This window comes from Crinia signifera, chromosome 1 (assembly GCF_055691185.1).
Source record: "Crinia signifera chromosome 1, ASM5569118v1, whole genome shotgun sequence".
Taxonomy (NCBI): Eukaryota; Metazoa; Chordata; class Amphibia; order Anura; family Myobatrachidae; genus Crinia; species Crinia signifera.
In genome coordinates, this window is record NC_139217.1 from 82,595,966 (window position 1) to 82,622,963 (window position 26,998).

General features: G+C 45.9%; 1 protein-coding gene across 1 annotated transcript in view; it reads left to right on the plus strand.

Annotated features, from left to right (window-relative positions):
- The window catches only part of SCFD2 (sec1 family domain containing 2), a 482,746-nt gene that overhangs the window by 161,150 nt on the left and 294,598 nt on the right, over positions 1-26,998 (plus strand). The window contains exon 5 of the mRNA XM_083168483.1: positions 2,723-2,972. Within this exon, the coding sequence (XP_083024609.1) occupies positions 2,723-2,972 (250 nt within the window). The remainder of the gene's footprint in view (positions 1-2,722; positions 2,973-26,998) is intronic.

Below are 26,998 nucleotides of genomic sequence, written 5' to 3' on the forward strand. Positions count from 1 at the left end.
ATGAACGTGCCAGTAGAATTGTTGCCTTATTATTCCCTGCAGTGCTGCTTAGAGATAAAGAGCAGCTCCCCCTGTAACAAAAGGGCTTAGTATTAATGATGTAGGTTTATACACAATGCTATCAATATTACATCTACTCTGCCATTTGGGTTTTTTCAGCTACCTGTCATCTCCCTTCCTGTAGCTGTAAGCGAGGTGCTGCAGTCTGTGGCTGTGCGATAAATTACCTCCTGCTCCAAGTGCCCAGGTGCATTTGCCAGACTAAAATGCAGTTATGGACTTATACTGTACAGCTTGCTGTTTACTGTTCTCTACAATATTGTTTTCTGTGAATAGATTTCATGGTACTTGTGTAGTTTCACAGCGGCGGTTACGTAGTTAGCGTAGCGTCCCTGTCAGAATCAGTGTAGTGTTCCCGTGGCCAGTGTAGTCAGCGTTCCTGTCAGTATCAGCGTAGTGTTCCCGCGGCCAGTGTAGTCAGCGTTCCTGTCAGTATCAGCGTAGTGTTCCCGCGGCCAGTGTAGTCAGCGTTCCTGTCAGTATCAGCGTAGTGTTCCCGCGGCCAGCGTAGTCAGCGTCCCTGTCAGTATCAGCATAGTGTTCCTGCCCATTCGTGGCTAGCTGGAGCAATGGGTGTGTATGGGATTGCTATTAGTATCTGGGACAGCTCAGTACAATAAATAGCCACAAATACTGCAAAAATTGTTAACAGACAGGCATCCCTACACTGTCCCTAAACTATGCACACCTCCCAACTTTCAGGATGGCCGAGAAGGGACACTCATGCATGCCATAAATTGTGGGGGCGTATCCTAGGGGAAGGGGCGTGGTCTTTACACGCCCTGTTTTGCCGCTGTGGGGGCATAAATAGACGCCGTGCGCACAGCATCTATTCACAGCCCCCCCCCCCCACAGCGGGACACTGCCAGCCCCGGACGGGACGAGGGAATGTCCCCAAAAATGGGATGTTCCCGCGGAAAGTGGGACAGTTGGAAGGTAGGTAACTGTGCACCTGACAATGCAATATACAGTGATGTAATGCTGATGTTCTTGTACAGTAGGATTTCAGAGCGAGACAATCTAGGTTCTAAAAAGTATAGCATTCAAATAGAGATCTTTTTTTTTTTCTGGTTTTTGTGTTAAGCATCACACTGTCCTGCTTGCCAAACCTGTGCTTTCCATTGGTGGTCCGGCAAGCAGGCACACATTGATTTTATATTAATATGGTTGATATGGTTCCATTTATTGCATGGGATTAAATTGAGTATCGATGCAGATCTGAGGCTTTGTGGATGTACGGCATATTTGACCAATGGAGACAGACAAACCGTGGTTTCCATGTTACTCCCTAGCATTTGTAATGTAAGATTTAATCCATCAAAGTAGGATATGCACAATTAAAAGCTACATTTGGCTACTGACTGTTCCTAGTCATGTAAATTGCAGAAATATCAATCTTAACAAGGGTGAGGGAAACCCTTACATACAGTATTATGTATTACCCTTACATGCAGATTTTCACTCGCTGCCAGTAGTATAACTTTACTTTATATTTGTGTGGTTACTGTTAATATTTTTTTTTCACCATAGTTATAAGAAAGACCCAAATGTATTAAGTAAAAGGCCTATGTTAGCTTTATGGATCACAGTAGTCACTTATGCACTATGGTTCTGAGTTCCAAGAGTGCTTCAGTGGCACCTGCTGCAACACCTATAAGCCTGGCTCTTGACCACAGTATACCAGGGCTCGCGTTCTACCTGATGACATCCATAACTGACCCTGGACCTAGAATGGTGGCTGCAATATTTATATGTGGAGGTCATAGTGGCTGCAGCATCAAATGTGAAGGTTATGATAGTTACACATGCAGAGGTCATAGTGGCTACAGTATCACATGTGGAGGTAGGGAAGGCTGGTCTATAACGTGTGGCAGTTACGGTGGCTACAACGGAATTGCCATGATATCAGTAAGTATGAAGCTAAGTTAAGAAGCTTGAATAGGTTATAACGTTGGTTTTGCCATATAACTACTTGGCACTTTACATTTAGCTGGAATCTGTTCTGTGATCTTGGAACCTATTGCACAACCCACTACAACAGGGCTTCCAACCAAACTTCTCAAGGCACAGTAACAGTCAATAATCTAAGGATAGACTTACTTGAGCACAGGTGACTAAAATAGTGCCTCATTTATTTTGCTATATCCATCTGCATGGATATGATTAAAACCTGGACTTGAGGTCCAAGATTGGGAAACACTACGTTAGAAAACTTGGTACAGATGTAGCAGCTAATAGTTATAGGCTGTAGAGAAACGAACAGGCTGACCGGCCATTTTTTCAAGTGTACGGAAACCACAAGGAATCCTACTAATGCTCACAATTGTGTTGCTGTATGTGGCATTAGGTTCCATTCTGGATACTACTTGTAGTCATATAAATCTCTTGATGCCTTTAAAACAAAGAAACAGCAGTGGGATGATGGTTAATATTATTAGAATACACTGCTTGACTTGGCACTTGGTAACACTCATTCCTTGCCTCTTTGGCAGACAAGTACTTTGAGGTTACTAGGTATTGTTCACTCATTATTATACATGTAATTTGTTGTCTGTTTGCTTTTTACCAGTGGGCTACTGTTTCTGTGCTGGCAATGCATGTGAACACTCATGTTATGCTGGGTGTCTAATAAATAGTTTTTATTTGTTTGGTTTTATTGCAGAGTACTGGGAAATCAGAGCTACCGACAGTCCTCAATCAGATGTACCCCATGATTAAGTCTCACAATGAAAGGGGCCCCGATGACTTCAGCACCGAGGAGCTTTTCATGCTGCTGGTTTATATTTACTCTGTGACGGGAGAGGTCCAGAAGAATTCGGAACTAGAGGTCATAGAAGGTCAAATGAGGAAAGTTCTCATCCAGTGCTTGTGTGATGAACCTGAGTTGAGCCCTGTTATCCAGAAGATAACAGGTTAGTGTAATACACAGACCTGTATTGCAGTATACAGTACTTTTGCAGGATAAATAATCACATAAGGTCACAGTGTCCGCCTCAGGTTACATTGTGTCCCTGTGCAGCTCTAATTTATCTCTGGAACAAACTGTGCAATAATTGGTCCAAGCAGCTGATTTTCTGCTGCTCCGTCCATTTATTGCACACTGTGTACATAGCACACAGGACCAATTATTGTATAATAACCACTCTGATCTTGCCTGCTACAAATTATTTATCCAAAACAGCGAGCCTAGATTGTGCACGTCCATTGTGTCTACATGATCTGTTCTACATTTGTTTATTAATACTGTATTTCATGTAAAATGTGATCTATGACTAACTTTAGGGCAGAGGCGTACCTAGATATTTGTAGGCCTCATAGCAAAATTTTGTATATTAGTTAAACAGCAAAGATGGGCCTCCTTCAGCTCTGGGCCCCATAGCAGCTGCACCCCTTGCACCTATGGTATTTACGCCCTTGCTTTAAGGCATATAATCGTTCAGATAATTTAGTGTTGTGTACACTGTAAATCAAATGCTATGTGCGCTTTATCTGTCCTAAAATCAAAAAGATGATGGACTGTGAGCACATCCAGGTACGTCAGGGACTCATTTAAGTGCCAAATGAAAATGTGTGTATACTGTATGGGGAATTCAGTGCACCAACCTACAAGGTCATTTTTGAGCTTATTCTCATTAAAGTTAATTTCATGTAACTGAGAGTTCCTTACACCTTAGATCTATACTGAAAATCACACTTTTCCACTAAAGCAGTATACTATGTGCAGTAGCTGTTGATTGGATAAAAAAGTGTAATATTTCATAATTTTTGTAAGGTATTAAAAGGGTATAAACCATATACTAAAGCTCAATAAAATATTAATTATTATTATTGTTTTCATCATGTAGTTCACCATTAATAGTAACAATTGTGCACCTGTTAAAGTGATATTATCACTGGTATCAGATAATTACTTTAATGAATACTACAAAGACCCCATTCCTGGTGTTGAACGCTCCTTGTACTGAAATACGGCTTTCTTCCATCCCTGTATGGTCATTGGTGAACCCAGTGTATCACAGGAAGTCTACAGAACACTGTCAATCATTGCCAAGTCGCCTGTTGTACTAATTGGCCTCTGTTATAATACTCAATATTCAAGTGAATGTGCAAAGATTATTTTTTCTTGACACATCATTGAGCCATGTAACTTTCTCACTCAATGTTTGATTAACAAACAAAGTCATGGTATGCAAATTTCTTTCTTTTGTTGCTATAGTCATACTTTTTTATTCCTTCCAAAAAAGTTTGGTACATTACGTAAATCCCATACTGACCAATTTGATGGCTTTTAAACATGACGGTCTTTGCATAAGTTGATACATGTGTTCCTGGTACATCTGGAATTTCACTTAAACTTTCTTTAGATTAAATCTATGATTCTTGTATTATGGTTCTCTAGGGTAGAGTTTAACTCGAAGCTGTGGTTTTTATTTCTTTACTTTTCTCCCTCCCCCCATAAGAAATTGCTTTGTCCCTAAATACATCTTTTACTTTCATCCATCTAGATTTTTCAAGAAACATATTTAAATTTAAGATGTCTTAAAATACATACAATTTGAAATGATCTTAACATAATAGTTTTTTTTATTGAGTTTTTTTCCTTTGAATTAAAATTGATTGATAATATTTTTTATTGCAAACAAGACACATATCAGTCATGCAGCCCGTATAGGCTTTGTCAAGGTGCAGGAAGACCCACAAGCAATGATTGAATGGGGCTCGCTATAGTGTTCACCATAGCGGTTAGTCTTTGTCTGTTAATAATGCATACACAATGTATACTTTCCTAAGAAGTGTTATTTAAATAATACAATTATACAGGGGAGGAGTTAGTGCTTGTGACTGCATTTCCAAATAATATTTAAGGGCCTATTGGTTATATTTGTTTTGTGGCCAATGCTCAGAAAACAGGCATTAGAGAATTATGTAGGTATCGGGGGTATTTATTTGGAAGTTAAATATCTTCATTGCCCCCACACCATCCTAGTTTTCACTGTTTTCAGACTTGCAAGCTCTCTCCAATGAGTTTCTGTGGATAATTGACGACATTTAAAAAAAAACCTGAAAAAAGTATATACAGTACGTTTCCCTCACCAGCACCTACTGTATGCTCTCCTTGATCAGTGAAGATGCGCAGTAGGCAAGTTGAGTCATATATCATCAGTAAAGTGATAACTTAAATCCCCATACACATTAGATGACTTTGTGGGACAAGTTGTTATCAGAGTTACAGCAAAAAATGTTAATTCTCCTCCCCAGGAGAAGCCCGGAGAAGAAAAGCAGGTAGGGGCGAAGGGGGCAGAGCTGGGCAAATCACATAGTTAGGCTCTGGCCCCTGCAGTTAAAATGCCATTTTTATAAGGTCAATTATAAATTATGAATTTACAATATCATAATATTAGGCCCTGTCCCTTACTGATGGATCACAGATTAAAGGTATTTATATCCCCCAATCTGCCCACTTCACTAGGAAGTGGATGGGATATGTGACGGTGGCCCATTGTATAGGGCAAATGGGGGACTACTCGAAATATTGTTTGTCCAGGACCTGGGGAAATTGACATGTATGAGTTACATAGGTATATTCAATGGATGCCGGATCCATTCCGAAATTCTTTTGACGTAATGGATCCATCATTCATTATTCAATGCAGCAGCTCCAGCCGGATTGATGCTCACCCGGCTGGAGCGGGGACTGGGTGAGCGCACAGTGGGAGCCAGAATGGGGCTGGGTGAGCTGCACTGACCCGGCCCAGCAGCGGGACAGGTGAGTGTGGCAGGTGGGTACGGGAGGCAGCGGACAGTAGGACAGCGCCGTGTAAGCTGCCGTTGTTCATCCGGCGCCGTCCTCCCTGCTTCAATCTGGCATCAATGACTGATTGATTTTGCCGGAAACCTGGCCAAAACCTTTCGGTTTTGGCTGTGTTTCCGTCAAAAGCAAGTGGATTTGCGGCTATTCCATCAATCCACCTGGGTTTGGGCAGGTCGGAAAATTCCGAAATGGCGGAAAAAAAACAGCTAACACTGAATAGGTCAAAACTCCTTCCAACCTATTAATGTCAAAAACTGCCGTCTTTTCGGCAAGACGACAGTTTCGACATCAATTGAATATCGCCCACAGTCTGAGAAAGAGAATTTTGATAAATAACAAAAATAAAAAAAAATTTTGCCATGATATCTGATAAAAAAAATTATAGTATGCAGGGACATTTCCCCAAATTATAATTAAAGATGAAGAATGTGCAGGTACAAGTGGTAGGGATTATAGATTGTAAACTCCACTGGGGCAGTGACTGATGTAAATAGTGAAATATTCTCTGTAAAGTTCTGCGCTATATAAATAACTGGTAATAAACAATAAATCTCACCAAGCCAGCTGGGCGATACTGACCCGAAGTGGTAAATTTTCACTTGACGATTTGTCAGGCATATGCACTGTTGTATGAAAGGCCCAATTTTAACGTTTCAGTCCCACGTGCGAAAATAAAGTTAAAAAGAGCACCGTGATGTATAGGTCAGTGGGTTATTTTTGGTAAATATACCCTTTTTTCACAGAGGTTTTTTTTCCCCATATGACAAATAGGCTACTGTGTTTGCAGCAGTTACACAGTTGTTTTAATAAACTCTATGGACCTTCTATTAGATGCTGCAGAGGTCAAGAGGAATTAATATTGAGCAGTCACCTCTGTCTCATGCCCTTAAGAGGTCGTAAGCCATACAAATCAGCTCTGTGTCAGTGCAAGGCAGCTTCCGGAGACCTGCAAGAGTTAGGTCGTAGATGTCACAGCCTGACAGATGCATTCCAGCTATGTTACTGTCACTTTCTTAATAACATCCTTTAATAATTAAGGTGAGTGACTTGTGATGATGAGGGCCCAAACATTTAAAGCACTAGATAATAGTACATATTTTATATTTTAAGTAGTGCTCTATAGTAATTATTTATTACTAGTAAGCCCGATCGTACCAAATGCTTTGAAAGCTAGTAGCTGTAGTTTCACTCTCTGCCAACAGGTGTTTCGGAGCAGCACGGACACTAGACATTTATATATATCGATGATATCTGTAGAGTATTACAGCAGGTGGTAAGATTGGCATTGACTTGCAGAAAAATCTAAATTTTATTGCGCACACAGTATATACCATACTTGTATCCACAATCCCGACAAGGACGGCCATAAACTGTAATATGATCAACACACAAAGGGCAACCATCATTTGTAAGGTGCTAGCAAGGAAATAAGTCTATGTGCGGGATGTATTAATATACATCGCTGCCCCTCGCCACCGCGATGCCAGCGCATATGTACTAACATATGCGGCTAGCATCGCGGTGCGGTGACGGAGCCCCCACCCCCCGCGATACCTGTATTGTAGTTTGCGGGGGTCTTTGTCACCTCCAGGGCTCTGCGGTCGGAAGGATCCAGGGCAGCCAAAAGGATATCCCTGGCTGCAAAATGCTGCTGGGGGAGGAGGTGCAGCATGGAGGACACGGGAGGGGGGGTGCGGACGCCGGGTTTTAGTAAATTTGAAAATGGGGTAAAACCGCTCTATATGAGTGGCGGAGAAGGGGGGCATGGATAAAAAGGACAGCAGGGTCTAAAGTGGCCATATACTCATCTGTTTGCTAAACCAAGGGTGAAATCTTCATATTCCTGTAAGTTGAGTGGATCAGAGCAGTGTATGCAATTGTTTCCATCTCTTGCCCATTTATGTAGACATCAGACCTTTTAAGAGCTTTTTTTTTTTTTTGAGAAATCTGGAACCCTAAAAAATGACTACATTCATATATATTTTTTTACGACACAAAAAAGTTTAGCTTTGTGCTTAGATTAATTCTGTTTATGTGTACAGTCCTCTAATTAACCGTGCATTGCGGCTTTTAAACACACTTCTGCCCCTATTTATCTTACTTTATAGTGTATTGCTACATCAGGTTTTCCATAAGCTCCCAAGACTTTGCATGGGCTGCCTGCCTTCTGCTGAATCCTGGAGCTTAACACTATAAGGACAGTCCCATGTACTTATACTAATATAGCTACACATGATCTGGGAGGGAAAATATTTTTCATTACTTTATTTAAAGTTATCCTTAGGTTTAACTACACTTTGGCACATGCCACTACTTTACACTGTACCTGTCACCTACACGATTGAGTGTTTGGCCTATTCAGTATCCACAAACGTAAGAAATAGATAAACTGCGCTCACCTGCGATGCGCTTATGGTAATTGTGATGATGCAGTATATAGATAGATAAGTAAATGAAAAGAATGAGATGGTTATGTTGGTAAAAATTCAAAACGAATTTATTGATTATTAAAAGTTAAAGTGGAGTTGCAGTGGGAGAATGCATGGAGTCCTGGTGGTGCAGGAATAGGCCAGCGGGGTATCACTCCACTAGGCCTATTATCAAAGGTATAAGTGTGACCTATGTAGGTCTCTTTAAGCCATAGGTCCCTTAATTGGAACCTATGTACCTATGTGGGTGACCGCAGCGGTCTGTTAGGGCAAGGGGATGAGGGAATGCATATAGCAAAGTCAATGGTCACAGTATTGCAGGGTGCAATAGTCCTGTGGTACTGTGTAAAAGTCTCGTATTGTGGTGCTTTTCACAGGATATGGAGGTTATCCAATGCTGTATGTTGTTGAATGTAGCCGGGGTGGAGGACAGTGAGCGGCGTCCCGCTTTGTGCTCTTACCGGATCCTTGTAGGAGAGTTTCTGCCGCCTGGTGGGAGCTGCTGTAGATGGTGCGGGTGGATGCACAGCTGTGCGCCAGCACCCGGCTCCACAGTCACTGTCGCTCGTGACTTCCGGGTTCTTCTTTTGCGAGATCACGGTTCCCTTGGAAACGATTGACAGAGTACTGCAGGCTCGACTCCCAGCTGGGAGGAGGCTGCGGCAGGAGGGGTGGAGATGTCGGAGGTGGATTGTTGAAGTCTGAGGGTGAAATCAGAGGGTGATAAGGTGGCCCAAAGCGTTTCAGCTACTAGGGCCTTTGTCAAGGAATGTTGATGATCTGTGGAGAGGGGTTTATATACAGGTCTGTAGGCTGGGCAGTAATTATTGGTGATTGGAGCATAATCTGTTTGCTGTGGCTGGTGGTGAAGCTTCAATGAGTGAGTTCTTAGAGCTGTTTATGTAGTGTGCAAAGATAATCTTTAGAGGGGAGTCTATGTGAGTACTTTATATGTGGGAATCGATGGTTCTGGGTGTTCATCGGTTCTAATGTCTTTTGCAGTTATCACTTTATTAGGGTTTTAAAGAGATCAATAAGCATATGATATGCCTTATGATATGGAGCGATGTTGGTAGAAGGAAAAAAGAAGAAGAAAAGAAGATGAAAACAACAGCATATCTCCCCTTTATCTCTCTTTCCTTACTTTATCTCTCTCCCCTTTATCTCTTTGCTCCTCCATTTTTTTCCCTCTCCACTCCCAAAATTCATAGCTCCTCCCACTTGCGAACAGCTTGTCCTTTCTGTTTTTGTTTTCCTATGCTAATGATAAATTTGAGCGCATATTACCTAATATTCACTACCAATCCACAAACGTAATGGTGCCCACACACGCACCGATCCCGGCGATGCTATGCGATGGGGTGCGCGCTCCCACGGCACCTCATCGCACAGTACAAAAAGTATGTGCTGCACATACTTTTTGTACTAGCTTTTTATCGCATCGCATCGCATGCACAAGGCATACGATGCAATGCTATGTGTGCTAGTTAAGCACAGAACGCACGCCGGGATTGATGCGTCTGTGGGCACCTTTAGGCTGATGACTTCCTTAGAGCCAAGGTCATCACTGAAACTTTTTGTGAATTGATAGTTCATACAAAACAGACCATTGCCTTATCCTACATACAGTAATGGCTATTTTGAAAGTACTCCTTTTTTTCTGCTTAACAGACACTGGAAGGGCTCCTATCTGTTTTATGTCATACTTTTAAAGTGAGAAAAAGGGTAAAAAAATAAATAAATAGAAATCACAGGGTTTTTGTATTTTTTTTTTAAAGCATGACGCTCTGCTGTATTTTCATTCCAAAGTAAATGCGTATTGTGGATTTGAGGACAAATCAAAGTACAAGCTAGCTGCAGGAAACCACATTTTATGTGAAACAGTAATACCGCACCTCCTTTTTGTCTCAGTCAGCTATCTTGTACATTCATTGTCCACTCCAGTCCTACCCTTGGAGGCACGGAGAGGGAGAACCCTTGGCACGTTCCTCGGTTCTAGTCTCTTACCTGCAAACGCTAAATATATGAATCTAGCAGTTTGTGGTTTTAGGAAACTTTTTTACATACCCTTCAGCATAAACATAGTACACTGTGACCTTGTAAATTTTATTTTAATTAAAATTGGAGACTTTACTTCAAATCCCTAGCTGACTTTCTTGGCCTGGCGCTGACATCTGCTCCCTTATTAACTGTTCTAATAGCCCATGGGAACATTAACCTTTGCTGGATCCAATTCTCCTATCGGTCATTAGTAGGATTTACCATAACCTATATTTTCGGAGACTTTGGGGAAAAGTGCCATTACAACAAACGTGTCCGTATATGCCATTGTCGTACAAAGCTCAGGCTTTAAAACATTGGTAAGTATATATAAATACGGTGTTAGAATTTTGCCTTTGTTTAACTGCATTATTGTGAACCAGCCATAGAACAAGCTGCAGACTCATGTGGCGATAAAGGGAGCGATGGATTATATCAGCTTTCTTATTCGTTCCTTGGACTCTTTCCAGGATCGTCTCGCTGGCCTGTAGTGCACCATACATCTTTCCAAATGAGTTCTCGATTCCGCATAAGGAATAATATCTATATAATCTCCCCTCTCCTCCACCCCCCCTCCATTTCTTTCTTTCTTGAGTTCATATGTTACCTATTTATTCTTCATTCAGCACCTGGTCTGAATTGGCCTCAAACTGAATGGTAATTTTCATTGAAGTGTTTATAACATGCAGTCTTTCTTAACATGAGACATATGCCTGGAGCTGTGCAGGCCCCCTGTACATTTGCCAACTTTACAAGTCAGCCAAGTAGAGCAGGAAATCAATATACTGCTACACTCATTAGTCTGCTGTTATTATTTTTTTTCTTGAACATGCAAATGTCTCAAGGATTTTTCTCCAGAAGCTTAATGCTTCACAAGGCAAATGTACTGTAATCATCTGCTTTTCTGTACTAATGACCTTGAAGTTCTCGCGTCAACCTGTTGTGATTGAGTTTGTTGTTTTATTGTCACACAAACCATATTTATGCAGCAGTTCTGAATGTTGTTGAGCAACTACTCTAAAGGGGTCAGTTCAGTTAGGTTTAGGGATGGCCATCAAGCATCGATGATTCGAAATCATTGATACTGCAGTTTATGGACGATGCCAAATATTTTTTAATCAATGAGAGAGAACCAGATGATTTCCCTCCATCGATGGCACAGCAGAACTGAGGTATTTTTTTTCCAAGGTGCCGGGACACGGAGCAATAGCTTAAATTATCGATGGTTATCATCACATAGTTTGTTACTATCGTTGGCTGGTTTAAGTATGACCATTGATGGCTATTGCAAAAATGGCCATCCCTAGTCAGGAGCTCATTGGTTGGCTGTTTATCACTCACCATTTTATCACTTTTGAAGCTTAGTGCATCTGCCCCAGTGTTTGAAAAATGACAATGAGTTGATTGGTTGGTACTTTCTTACCACTTTGTCTCTCTTCATGCATTGTTAAATTTCCCCCAACGTGTGGGCAATGTGCCATTGTAATGATCTTTGAATGCCAGCAAAAGCACCCTATATCTCCCCAACACCTTCTGTAATTCAACCCTAAACTCTGTAAGCTAGTTCCTAGATCCATAGGGGTGGCTATTAAACTGCACACATTGAGGCTATTGTCAGGGACACCTTACCTTATAGGCAACTGCACAAGGCCCAACGCAGGGTTGGATTGGTAACTAAAAGTAGCCCTGGAAATTTTTCTGGAAGTGGCCTCACACAGGCAGCATTAAATCAAATGTGGGCAGAACCAACACCAATATAGGATGGATGAATACATCTTGACACCTGTGTAGAAGCTGTCGGGTTCAATACACTTGGCAGTATGGTAGCCTCGAGACTTTTTATGCTGCTGTGACCAAACCACTAACTTCCACATTTTGAATAATACCCAAACTCCCCCCACTAAGACTGAGCAGAGTCCCCCAACCATCCATCATGCAGACAAACAATTTATTACCATAATCCCCAAATATCACAAATACCCCCCCCCCCAAAAAAAATGAGTGCCTGCCTTAGATGAGTATTTGCAGTGTCGGGTTCTCTACTTTGTGACAGTCAAAGGTTGTTTGTGTGGGAGACAGTGGGGAGAAGGGGCCACTACTCTGGGAAGGCACAAATCTTAAAAAATAAAATAAGTCACAGGTTAACAGGTGGCCTCAATGGGTCACCGGCCTACTGGGAATCTGCCCTGCAAGGAATATAGCCGATTCACTCCACTATTTTAAAGGTCTTTGAGCCGGGGTGGGCTGGGTCAAGGGACATCATTGTCAATTATCCTATGAATTGGTGAATAAGGACCCCAGAGCATTTCTTTGCTGTTAAGGCATCCCTGGCTTCTATTACATTGCTGCCAAAGGAACTGACCCCTAAGCATCATCGCTGTGTGCACTCATATACTGCTCCCCTCAAATCCATCCTCATGTAAGAATAGCTTGTTTTAAGTGCATACAGGTTGAGTATCCCTTATGTGAAATCCAGCTTTTTTAAGCACCTACTGATGACCATACTCATGACAATTTTGCTTTTGATGGTTCAATATACACAGACTTTGGGGGTGATTCTGGTTGGTTTGCAAAAGCAAAACCACGTGCACTGCAGGTGGGGCAGATGTAACATGCGCAGAGAGAGTTACAGTTGGGTGAGTTATTTTGTTTCTGTGCAGACGAAATACTGACTGCAATTTAGATTTCAGTTTGAACACACCCCACCCAGGCACGGTTTTGTCCATTAAAGAAGGAGTTTGCTTTTGCAAACCAGCCAGAATCACCCTCTTTGTTGATGGGAGTTCTATTGAAGATGGGATGTTGCCCATAGCAACCAATCAGATTCTATCTACTATGTTCTAGAACAGGGGTCAACAAACTTTTTTTTCCCCTTTTACCCCAAAATATATTTAGATACGTTGACGTTACCGCTTTGATTTGGAAGGAAATCATATAATTATAATACACGCGGTACCCCCAGAAATTGATTACATATCCTGTTAGTACGGTACACAGCCTGGCAGCTATTGATGATGCTGATGAGGATTACCATGTATGGCTGTGTGTGGTATAGCCATTGATAATGTGACATCCAGGCAACTATTAATGTCAGTATATCAATATGATATAGTGACAGTCTGTGCAAAGTTTTTTCCCTAGACTAGAGATGGGTATACATTGAAAGGATCCTATAACCGGACAAAGAACATCGGCACCGCAGCGGCAGTACAGACTGCGCACTACCATGATGGCGCAGCAACTAGTCAACTCTACTGAAGAAGCGGGCAGACTTGCAGGCGGGGCATCATGCAGGGAAGTGTGTTATACACCAGGACCTGACGCACTGCACCAGGTCCTTGTAAACTACACACTACAGTACTGTAACACACACAGCCGGGTAAGAGGGGTCGGCGGGGGTCAGCGCATAACTGCACATGCGCTGACCTCCCGGCTTCCGGGTTAGGGCTTCGCAGGGACGGGCTCCTATCGGAGCCCTGTCCCTGCGCCCTTAATATTGATACATTGCCCCGATATGATCGCATTTTACAATGCGATCATGGGCGGCAATATTCCGCCCAGATCTCATTGTAAATGCGATCATGATAAATGGGCCCCTAATGCTGGAATGGGATAAAGACAACTTTGCCATCTGGAGATTATCTCTGCCAAGGGTCTGTTGGCATCCAAGAACTTGGGGAAATTTAAGCAACTGCCGTTAATTAAGCAGTTACACAGTCAGGTCAAATGTTATCTAGGTTCAGCACCATCATAGCAACAACAGCATGGGGACTGGATCCAGGTTACATGAGGGAGCCCAGAAACCTTCAATCCTGGTTCTTACTTCTATTTTCAGTCAGGCTAACTTGGGGTCATTACTCCTGTTGGTCTAGTCCTGACTTGTGCCTGTGTGCATATGAAAGCCTCAGCAGATTTTGCTTTCTTAAGGCCCATGTACACTGGGCGGCTTTGTGCTGAAAGCAGCAGGTTTGAGAGGCTTTCAGCTCAAAGCCGGCCAGTGTGTATGGCCCGGCGGTGAGCGCTGCTGCGCGCTCACGCTTCATCGCCGGGAAAGCCGCTCATCTGCTGGTTATACCAGCAGATGAGTGGCTTTGGGGACAGCTTTGCATAGCGCTGCGCTATGCAACGCTGTCCTCCCCCCACCGTCGGTGCCGGGCAGGGGTAAAGCTGCTCAGTGTGTATGCACTGAGCGGCTTTCCCCGCAGCGATTAATGCTATCATCGCTGTCCTTACATGCTGGGCATAGTCGCACAGTGTGTCTGGACCTTTAGTGGAACTGACAAAACTATGAGGATATTGGCATTGAAGAGTACAGAGGGGCAGATTTATTAAACCAATCAACTCCTACCTATCTTCTACTTTATCACCATTTTATCACTTCACCAGGCTTAATACATGTGACCATAGTTTGGGCGACGAAGGCACAGCTCCATAAAACAGTGGGATTATAGTCCCTGTAGAGCTCCTTTTTATGTGAACCCCTTGTTTTTTGTCTTGTTTTTAATCCTAGACCACATCTAGGATTAACAAAAATGAATCATTGTGTTCTATAATATAAATAAGTGGCATATCTATAATAGATTAGTTTTAAAAAGTGGGAGGGGCGGGTTTAGGGTTAAGATTAGGGTTGGTTAGTTAGTTAGTTAGTTAGTTGAGTTGCTGGTTTCAGCAACTCAGTCGGTCTGGGGTCAGTACCCAACACAAAATAAATACAATTATGACCCAGCTGCTATACTATTTCTAGACCATTTGCGTTCTAGACCCTTCAGTGTTCTAAGTTGCCCCCTGTGTATAGAAATTAATTAAAACATACAGTGTCTGCCTTGGTAGTTCCTCCCCCGTCCCTTTTGCTGATTGCATGATGGCCTAAGGCAGGGCTGGGCAATTGCGGCCCTCCAGATGTTGAGGAACTACACATCCCAGCATGCCTTGCATCAGTTTCAGCAAGGCCACATAGCAAAACTAATGCAAAGCATCCTGGGATGTGTAGTTCCTCAACATCTGGAGGGCCGCAATTGCCCAGCCCTGGCCTAAGGTTTAATGCTCATATTTATGAAAATGTCCTGGGGGAAGGGGATTATTAGGTTGACAGTAATTAGGTCACCAGTCAATAAGTCAACCACTATTGGTTGACACGCAATAGGCCAACACATGAAAAAAGTCATCATTGACAAAAAGGTCGACATGGGAAAAGGACCACATGTGTTTTTCACTTTTTTGGTGTCTATGTTGAAATCTGCTGTCATGGACACTGTATAAGTGTACCGTGTCCCCTCACATGGCTTGCTGTGCTCACCATGCTTCGGGGACAGGGACTCCGTTATCGCCACACTATTATATTCTTCCTCTATGCCCACAGATTGTAAAGTAAGGACAAGTAAGTAAAATATATAAATAAAAAAAAAAAACAGGAAAAACTTTTTCATGTGTCAACCTTTTTTCTGTCCACCCATCGACTGTATACCCTGCTAGGGCAGTGTGGGGAATGTGATATGAATGATGCCCAGGTGTTATCTTGAGGGTCCCATGTATCTCTCTCCCTTGTGCAGCTATAAATCCTTTAGGGGACACCCTTGGGCTTCTCCCCATCCCCCATGTCACCAGGGGAGGTCATTTCATAGTCACCAATTATGCTGTCAACAGAAAAAAATGCTCATTTAGGGTAGCTAAAAGTGACGTGAAATAATTCCCTCTCCCCTTACAATGCAGTCTGTACAGAGTGATCCGAGTCCTTCCTAGTTCTCTTTATGATAACAGAGAACAAAAGCCAGTGTTTAACTGCGCAACAAATGGAAATAAAGTATTTCAGTTGTTACAAGGTATGAGAATATTTATGTATAGGTTTGTGAATTTTATTAGTTTTATATTTTAGAAAAAAATGCGTTATCATTATCACGTCTGGCTTTTGTGGTCCTAAACCAGGACTTTTGTAGGAACGGTTGCTGATGGGAGCCATTTATTAGCAGAGAAGCATGCAGGTGACAATGTAGTGAAACGAGCACAGCAGAGGGCACATTTAGGAGGATCTGGGTGAATTGTACTTTTTCTGTGTGCACACAGTTGTCATTGTGGCTGAAGCCTGCACAGCTGTGCTGTCTGTCTATATGGCCCATGCACGTGAGTATCACCCCTCTCTTTCTAGTCTGTGTGTATCTGTTTCAATCACCTTTTCTCTTCCCACACATTAGCATCTCCTGTGCCCTTTCCATTAATTCACATGTCTGAAGACAAGTTTTATTCCACTCCTATTAATTAGCGGATTTCACAATGGGTGTTCACAAAGCATCTGTTTCCGCAGGAAGACCCATCTCCCACATACAAATTGCACATACAATGTGTAGCATTGATCTGGCCGAGTGAAAGGGACGCACACAGCTGCAGCTCCTGCCACAACAGCCGCCTTGTTAGTGCAGATAACACTGAACTAATGTTATTCTGCCTACACAGTACTACACTGGAGGGACTTCTCAGTGATAGAGAGAAAACACGCTCCCTCAATTAATGGGGCTTCAGAGGAGTGAAGTCATGTTTTCTATCATATCTGTATAGGTGCGTGGGATTGCAAGTGGATAAAAGCAACATTTGTGTTTATACTATTTTCATACGTTATCTTTTAATAGTTTCCTGTTGGCCTCATAGCTGCTGCTGCTGGGTATTTTTTCTTTCTGCAATGATTTGAGTTTTCCCGGCTGCGATGGCGGCATGGGGTACGCAAGTTCATGTGGGAAGAGTTGCTTATAATTCTATTACCACTGAAATATGGGCTATAATAATGCTGCCTGACAGTAAAGTCGCAGTGAGGAGATATGTGTAAGCTAGCAGTGAGAAGAGGTCACCTCCCATTGGCTAATGCACAGTGTGTTGCCCAGTCTTCTATCTGATTGGTATTTAATATATTACTTGAAGCATCTAAGAGATATGATTCCAGTCAGTGGCACCGATGTGCCCTGGTCATTTAAGTAGCATTGAAGCATTGTGCCCAGGGCGAGAATAAAATTGGGGGCTCCTCCCATCCGCACCATCTAATGTTTGTACCACCCCCTTAGCGATATTTGCTCCCGTTTCCACTTCCGGCATTCAATGATATTTTATCAGACACAAGCTTGTGACCCAGGTTCAGTGATCACAGCGTAAATGGCTGCTGAAAGTGTTAAGTTAATTCATAATTACAGACCCATGTTCTTCAGTTCCCCAGCTGGCCATGTGCTGTCTTCTTCTGCTCAATGTCATTTTCTTCTCTTCCGTTCACAGATCCATTGGCTCTCTGTGGTACTACAGTGACTGCTGCAGGGAGAATGTAGCTGACCTCCCTCCCTCAGGAGTGGGTATGATGTCCAGGCCAGAAAGGGAGGTCACTACCTTCTAGCTTGTCTGCATAGAGGCTTCCTCAACCATCCAGTGCTGTTTTGTATGCTTTCCCTCTGACTACCAGACTAGCCCCTCTCTTACACTTCATTTATGTCAGGCATTCCCAACCTCAGTCTTCAAGGCACACAACCAATGCAGGTTTTTAGTGCAATCCAGGCTTAAGCACAGGTGACTTAATTTTTTATTTAACCAGCTGCATACTTCCCAACTGTCTCAATTACAGCAGGACAGTCCCACTATTTGGAGACTGTCCCACTGTCCCTCTCGTGGGTGGCAATGTCTTGCGGTCAGGTGGGTGCAGTTGGAGGGAAGCGGGGGCTGCACAGCTGGTAGGGTAGCACAGGCAAAAATGCTGAAAATGGCTTTGTGGCCCCTGTACCTGAGGCCACACCCACCTGGTAGCTCAACCCATTTTTTTTGCTCGGCCTCACCTTCATCGCGGCCGGTCCCGACTTCACCCTTACACAAGTTGGGAGGTATGCATCTGTGCTGAAGCCTTGCTATAACCAAAACCTACACTGTGGGTGTGCCCGGAAGACTGTGTTGCGAATGCCTGATCTACTGTACAGTATGTGAAAAGTGACCATCCATTTCTCTGTGTAATCCCCAGGGCGGGATGTAATGACACCCGAGTTCAGCTGCAGTGCGGGATGTTTGCTGAGCTCAGATGTTTTTTAAAGGGGCAATTTCGCCCCCAGACCTCACATTCCTGCCGATCATAATTACCCTGATCTTTAACACAAATGCATATTTACCCTGAACAGCATGTTCCATGTAATGTACCATATATTATCTAAATATAATAACTTCTACATACTGGTCAATTGACTTGAAGTGCTAGTATCCCATCCTGTACTTAACCCACGTAACCAGGATAACATATCTTGTACCCTTTTAAACCTAAAACCACTTGTCGTACAGTATCTCTTATGTCTAAGACTTCCCACCATAAGGAGTACCCACATAAACCCAGACCATACTACTGTCATTTTGATATTCAGTTTCCTCTTGTCCAACATCTCTCAGACCCAGTCACCCAGGCCACCTTTCCCCAAGTAGCGCTCCTCTGTGCTGAATTATTAATCTTAAACCAAAATACCTTTTCCTGCATTTTCCCAAGCCCCAGTGTCCTACAGACCCCTTGATTAATAGTCTGTGGTGACACTAATGCTGTGTACACACGGGGGCGATAGGGGCTGAAATCGCTGGGAATATGGTCGCTGAGCGACCATATTGCCAGTGATTGGAGTGTGCACCAGCGATAAATCGCCGGGTGCACGCTCCCGTTTTCAGCCCCTGAATGGTCGCTGGTCGGAGGAACATGCTCCTCCGACCAGCGACATCCCCTGCCTCTTCACCCAGCAGTGTTTAAATTTTCATCTGCGACCATCTCTGGTCGCAGATGAAAACGGGACATGGGGCAATATGATTGCTGAGCAATATATTGCTAGCAATATATTGCCAGCGATCATATTGCCCCGTGTGTACGCACCTTAAGGGTGAGATTTAATAGGATGAGAGATTCAGAAAGTGAGAGATTTGGTGAGAAATCTCCAGTTTTTTTAAAGCGGCAACCATTTACACTGCAAAACCAGTTGGATTTTGCAGTGTAAATGATTGCCGCTTTAAAGAAACCTGGAGATTTCTCACCAAATCTCTCACTTTCTGAATCTCTCATCCTATTAAATCTCACCCCAGGTTTCTCAGTTATATTAAGGGGAGATGTTCCCCTCTTCTTGGGTCCATATACCTTACTACAGTACTGCTTATAAGAGTACTAGGTGATTCATCGCGCCCTACGGGCGCTCTTCACACCGGCGTAAGGGGCTACGCCCCTTAATTTGTGAACATTTGTATTGTGAGAAATATGGTTAGAACTGTATGAAAGATGCCCTGTATTGCAGCTTCTGGCAGTGGGTGAGGGTCCAGCGTGGCAGCACAGGAGTACCGGACGGTGGCCCTGAGTCAGTGTCTCCTCCTACTGGGTGGGAGTTAGGGTGCATGAGAGCAGGAGGCTGGGATATGAGGCATGATAGGGGTATGTGGGCAACACAGCGTCAGCGATTACCCAGTGGTGGAAGTTACGGTTCAGGAGAGCAGGAAGCTGGGTAGTGATAGGGGTGTGTGGGCATACGGGGGACTAAAGAGGGTGGTGGACACTGTGCAGCTTCTGCCAGTGGGTGAGGGTCCAGCGTGGCAGCACAGAAATACAGGAGTCAGTGTCTCCTCCGACTGGGTGGGAGTTAGGGTGCATGAGAGCAGGAGGCTGGGTGGTAAAGCATGATAGGGGAATGTGGGCAACACAGGGTGAGCGGGTCTCCACTGGCGGAAGTTACGGGGCAGGAGAACAGGAGGCAGGGCAGTGTCCTCCCACATTGATGGCAAAAGTATTCAACATCGGCCATAAACTATCGATTATTTGAAAATCATTGATGGTCGATGGGCATCCCTAGAACTGGAGGAGGGTGGGGGACAGTATGCAGCTCCCGGCAGTGGGTGAGCATCTCCTCCCACTGGGAGGGAGTGAGCGTGCATGAGAGCAGGAGGCTGTATAATAGTGGTATGTGGGCAAGACATTGATAAAAGTTGTGGCGCTGGTGCAGAGGGCAGTGGGGAAACCTGCAGTGCGGCAGCCAGGGCCGGATTTCCCACCTAGGGGCGGTACCTGCTTGTGGTGGTACAGGATCCCCCATTGTCACGGGGGTACGTGAAATGCGGGAGCGGGGGCCGCGGTGGTCGGCTGGGGGGTGGAATTGCCGGGAGGGGGTCTGGGGGGTCTGCAAATTGCGGGAGGGGGGGTGGTGTGTGGGGATCCGCGGTTAGCGGGAGGGGGCGGGGGTCCGCAAATCGTGGGCGGGGGCGCGGGGGGGCTTGAATCGTGGGAAGGGGGGTCCGCAAATTGCGGGAGGGGGGTTGTCGGGGTTAGTGAATTGCGGGAGGGGGGGTTGCGGAGGTCCGTGAATTGCGGGAGGGGCGCGTGGGGTGCCGTGAGTCAAGGGGGGGTGGTGCGGGGGTCCGTGAATCACGGGAGGGGTCATGAATCGCAGGAGGCGGGGGTCGTGGGGGGGCTGCGAATTGCAGGAGGGGGGGTGTGGGGGGTTGCCGTGAATTGCATGAGGGGGGCGTGAATCAAGGGAGGGTGGGCGCAGGGGGGTGGTGCGGGGGTCCGTGAATCGCGGGAGGGGGCATGAATCGCGGGAGGGGGGGTCGTGGGGGGTTCCGAATCGCAGGAAGGGGGGTATGGGGGGTGCCGTAAATTGCGTGAGGGGGGCATGAATCGCGGGAGGGGGGGTCCCCGAATGTGTGAATTATGGGGCGGTCGCAAATCGCGAGAGGTGCCGAGGGGGCCCGCAAATCGCGGGAGGGGGGGTCGTGGGGGGTTGCGAATCGCAGGAAGGGGGGTGTGGGTGGTGCCGTGAATTGCGTGAGGGGGGCATGAATCGCGGGAGGTGGGGTCCCCGAATGTGTGAGTTAGGGGGCGGTCGCAAATCGCGAGAAGTGCCGAGGGGGCCCGCAAATCGCGGGAGGGGGGCGCTACGGGGGGTTCCGTGAATCGCGGGAGGGGAGGATGCAGGAGGGAGGGGTCGCTGGGGTCCCGCGATTTGCGGGAGGGTCGCGGGGGTCCCGCGTTTCGCGGGAGGGGGGTGGTCGCGGAGGTCCAGCGGGAGGGGGTGGTCGGGTCTGGGACGGATATTAGACCGTCATCGACAGCCATTACATCGACACCATTAGTTCGACAGCTCAATAGGTCGACATGGTTTTAGGTCGACATACCATTAGGTCGACATGTCATTATGTCGACAGCTTATTAGGTCGACAGCTCATTAGGTCGACATGTTTTTAGGTCGACACTGCCATTAGGTCGACAGAGTCTATGTCGACAGTCAAAAGGTCGACATGGGTTTTTTCACTGTTTTTTTGCCGAAATGTCGACACAGTCGACATGGACACAGTTTGAAGTGTACCGCAGCCGCTCGCTATGCTTCGGGCACACTTTTATTCTCCCACCACGCCCTAGTGTGGATAGTAGGGCATGAAATACCGCCTGTCGGCACATGTCGGCTCAATAAACAGTGAAAAAACCCATGTCGACCTTTTGACTGTCGACATAGACACTGTCGACCTAAAACATGTCGACCTAATGAGCTGTCGACATAATGACATGTCGACCTAATGGTATGTCGACCTAAAACCATGTCGACCTATTGAGCTGTCGAACTAATGGTGTCGATGTAATGGCTGTCGATGTAAGTGCTGTCTAACAATAGTCCGGATACCGGGGTGGTCGCGGGGGTCCCGCGAATCGCGGGAGGGGGGTTTCGCGGGGGTCCCGCGAATCACGGAAGGGGGGGTCGCGGGGGTCCCGCGACTCGCGGGAGGGTGGAAAGTGGGGGTCCCACGAATCGCGGGAGGGGGGGTGCGGGGTCCCGCGAATGGCGGGAGGGGGGGTCGCGGGGGTCCCGCGAATCGCGGGAGGGGGGTCGCGGGGGTCCCGCGATTCGCGGGAGGGGGGATGTGCAGGAGTGATGGTGTATGGTGGCTGTGGAGTAATGGTGGATGTTGGGCGTGTACTGTAGCCCTGGCTGGGCGGGGGGAGGTGATGTCAAGGGGGTGGAACGTCAGACACATGAAAGTGAAACTGTTCTACACAGGAACGTTCTCCACAGGGGTTGAGTGACAGATCTGGCTAAATATATAAGAGATTTTTTGTTAGGGTCAGTGGGCATACATACGGATTGTAGTGCACGTCCGCGAGGCCATCCTGTGATAAAATCCAGCTTTTTTTAAATTGCTGGTTATACACAAGGTGATTGACAGGAAGACAGCATTAATGGGTTTCACCTGGCCATTTCCTGGGAGTGTCAGAAAAAAACCGCAGGTGTCCAGGCATTTGATGGGATGGTGTGTGACGTCCACTACGTAGATGCTCATTCAGCCTGAGAGACTCGGTGGGGAAATGTACAGTATGCAGAACTTTGCCCACTCTTACGGAGCTAAACTCGGCATACATTTCCCCACTGAGTCCCTAGGGCTGAATGAGCATCTACATAGCATAATTACTGTACAACACAGTGGCGGGCCGAGAATGACTGACTACGTATCATATTGTATTTACCAAATGGTAGGACAGTTGAGCTTGGCTACATCTGTATGTAACTCAGCTCGCCTCAGACCCACTGTTGTTGCTACATAATGGGGCTGCATTTCCCTGTTCTGTTACTGCAGGGGTGATGACAAGATTTTGCCCAGCAGCCGATCATCTTTACTCTGTCAGTGTTCACAAATAAATACCGCAGCACTAACATTGCTCTGCACAGATCTGACACAGGATGATATGCAGATCACTGTCACACGACTGCTTTAGATGTTAATGGAACAAAAAAGAACATCCAGTCATCAACAAGTGTCCAAACTTTAATCAAAGCACGGACATCTGCCTAACACATGTACCCAGTGCGGCTGCTGAGCTCAGGCTCACTTGGTACAGACTCAATAAGTGTGTCCTTCATATTGTAATGTGCGACCCCAGGGGCGGATTGGGAATTAAAAGCAGCCCGGGAAATTATTTGAAGCAGCCCTAGGGGGGCCGAGGGTAGGCCGCAGGCGCGCCAACATTTTTAGGGGGCGTAACCTAGTGACATGGGGGCGTGGCCTATTTCAATGAGGTCACGCCCCATTTTTGCCGCTGTGGGGTCATGGCTAGTAGCTCACCCACACCCACAGCCCACCCATTGACCCGCCTTATTTTTTACATTTGCTTCAATCTTTTCTTGATTTCGCACACGGTAATACCACATACACGTTACGACACACACTGATGCCCATTATACATTATGGCACACACCGTGATGCCCATTACATGTTACGCTGAAGGCACGCACCAAAAATTATATTATATTATACCACATGCCATAGTGCCTATTACACATTATGCCAGGGCTCAACAATTTTTCATAAAAGAAAGACAACAGTGACAGTGCGCACCAGAGGCCATGATGCCCATTACGAGTTATGCAAGGGCTCAACAATTTTTAAAAACCAAGGACAATAGGGAAAGTGCGCGCCGAAGGCGCGCGTCAAAAATTTACACCGTTATGCTTGCTACACTTCACACACCCAAAACATATTATACCACGTGCCATAATACCCATTACATCACGCTATAATGCCCATTACACGTTATACCAAACACTTTCATTCCCATTACACATTATGCCACACATCGTGATGCCCATTACACATTACTCAACACACCGTGATGCCCATTACACATTATGCCCCGCACCGTGATGCTCCATTATACATATTCCCCACACCTTGATGCTCATTATACATATGCCACACACATGATGCCCATTATATATATGCCCCACAGGTTGGAGTCAAAGGCAAATTGAACTACTGCGCACTTCACAAAGCAGATGCGCACTGCACAAATAGCCAGCACACACACGGTTTAAAAAAAAAAAAAAAGTTTACCAGATACAAGAGGCCCAATTGGACCAGCGGCGGTGACAAATGAGCACAGCATGAGGCAACGGAGAAGGCGCAAAATCTCACGCTGGGGAAGTCACCTCACTCAGCAGAGAGAGGAGGTCACTGCCCCAAGTGAGGACCCGCAATGCGTCGGAGCTCAGCCAAGCTACTGCTGAACACCCGGCGAACCGGACGGGTGGTGACCCTACACACACATTGTATAATGACATGGGGCACGCTGACACACACATTGTATAATGGCATGGGGCACGCTGACACACACATTGTATAATGGCATGGGGCACGCTGACACACACATTGTATAATAACAAGGGGCACGCTGACACACACATTGTATAATGGCATGGGGCACGCTGACACACACATTGTATAATGGCATGGGGCACGCTGACACACACATTGTATAATGGCATGGGGCACACTGACACACATACAGTACAGCATACAGATGTATGCAATCCCTCGCATCCCTCCTCCCCCAGGATGAATACCTTTGTGGTGTGCAGTGTGCTGCCTGTGCATGTCTTGCAGCTTTTAGTGAGCAGGATGGCCCCAAAACTTAGTGCACATTAGTGAAGGGGGGCTGTGGAGCGATGACAGCGGGCTTGCCATTTTGAAAAGTAAAGTAAAGGTGAACCGCTGATTGGCTGAGAGCCGTGACAGAGGGCTCTCTCAGCCAATCAACGGCCGCTGATTCCCCTGTCTGCCCGATGCTCCTCACTGCGGGGGGGGTGGGGGGTGGTGGGGGTTGCTGTCGCCACGGCCAGGGGGGGTGGCGGGTGTGCGGACATCACTCACAGCTGCGCTTCCGTCGGCATCCTGCGTCCACTCCTCAGACAGTGCAGCATTGCCCAAAACCAATATGGCCGCCGCATATGTGCATTTAATATATGCATATATGCGACGGCCATGTTTGTTGTGGGCAATGCTGCCGTTCGTGACCAGGCTGGGCTGCGGCCGCTTCTAACAAAGGTAAGCGGCCCAGCCAGAGTGAAATCTGGTCCGGCCCACCGGGAAATGGCCCGGTTTCCCGGTGGGCCAATCCGCCTCTGCTAGTACGCCTCACAGATCAAGGCCAAACAATGACAGGCTACTTGAATCATTATACACTATTTATCCGTGATGCCAATTACACATTATGTCACACACCGTGATGACAATTACACATTACGCCGCACACTGTGATGACAATTACACATTACGCCGCACACTGTGATGACAATTACACATTACGCCGCACACTGTGATGACAATTACACATTACGCCGCACACTGTGATGACAATTACACATTACGCCGCACACTGTGATGCCAATTACACATTACGCTGCACAATGTAATGAGCCCACCAATGTTCGATGCCCACCAATGTATATATTTGTATATGCCCACTGCCCAGCAATGTATATATTTGTATATGCCCACTGCCCAGCAATGTATATTTTTATATGCCCACTGATGTATATATTTTTATGCCCACTGCCCACCAATATTTATATGCCCACTGTCACCAATGTATATTTATTTAAACACCACTGCCCACCAATGTTTATTAATAATAGGCAGTAACATATATATTGCTGGCCTGCGCCATTAATTTATACGTTACCACCTATTGTTAATAAACATTGGTGGGCAGTGGTGTTTAAATATACATTGGTAGCAGTGGGCATATAAAAATATATACATCAGTGGGCATATAAAAATATACACATTGGTGGGCAGTGGATATATAAAAATATACACAATAGTGGGCATATTAAAATATATACATTGGTGGGCAGAGGGCATATTAAAATACATACATTGGTGGGCAGAGGGCATATTAAAATACATACATTGGTGGGCAGTGGATGTATAAATGTATACATTGGTGGGCAGTGGATGTATAAATGTATACACATTGGTGGGTAGTGGGCACACTTCGCACCCCCCCCCCTCCCCCCCTCCCTCCCTCCCTCCCTCCCTCAATTCCCTCCCCCTCCCCCCCTCAATTCCGTCCCCTCTCCGGGCACTTTTAATTAATGACCTTAAGCCCGGGGTCAGGGTGGCTGTCAGGCAGCTCCTCTCTCCAGATAAGCAGCATGGCATGCAGCAAATCTTGCTGCGCTGCTCCTCGTTTATCGAGCGCGGCGTGACGTCATTATGTCACGCCGCACACATGGGGGATTCCTGTGCAGACTGCAGAGTCCCGGCGGCCAGCTTGTTGCTGGAGCCAGGACGCAAGTGCGCAGTCGCAATGTCCCGCCGCGGCCGCCGTGATCGTGATGATCTCGTCGGGCGGCAAGGGATAGGAAGGGGGGAGGCGGCGGCGACGCTAGAGAAGCTGCTGGGCGCCCCAGCTATTTATCAGAGGCGGACAAGCCGTGCGGTGCCCCGGGCTGCTGCACGGCTTGTCCGCCTCTAGAAACGGCCCTGGTGACACTGCATAATGCCCACACCATTTGCCGACAGTAGTGACACTGCATAATGCCCACACTAGTTGCCGACAGTAGTGACACTGCATAATGCCCACACCAGTTGCCGACAGTAGTGACACTGCATAATGCCCACATCAGTTGCCGACAGTAGTGACACTGCAATGCAGTGTGGGCATTATGCAGTGTCACTACTGTCGGCAACTGGTGAGGGCATTATGCAGTGACTGCATAATGCCCTCATCAGTTGCCACCAGTAGTAGTGCTGCATAATGCCAGCACCAGTAGTAGTGCTGCATAATGCACGCACCAGTAGTAGTGCTGTGTAACATCAGCACCACAACTGTATTTACCTTAAAAGCTGGCTTCTTTCA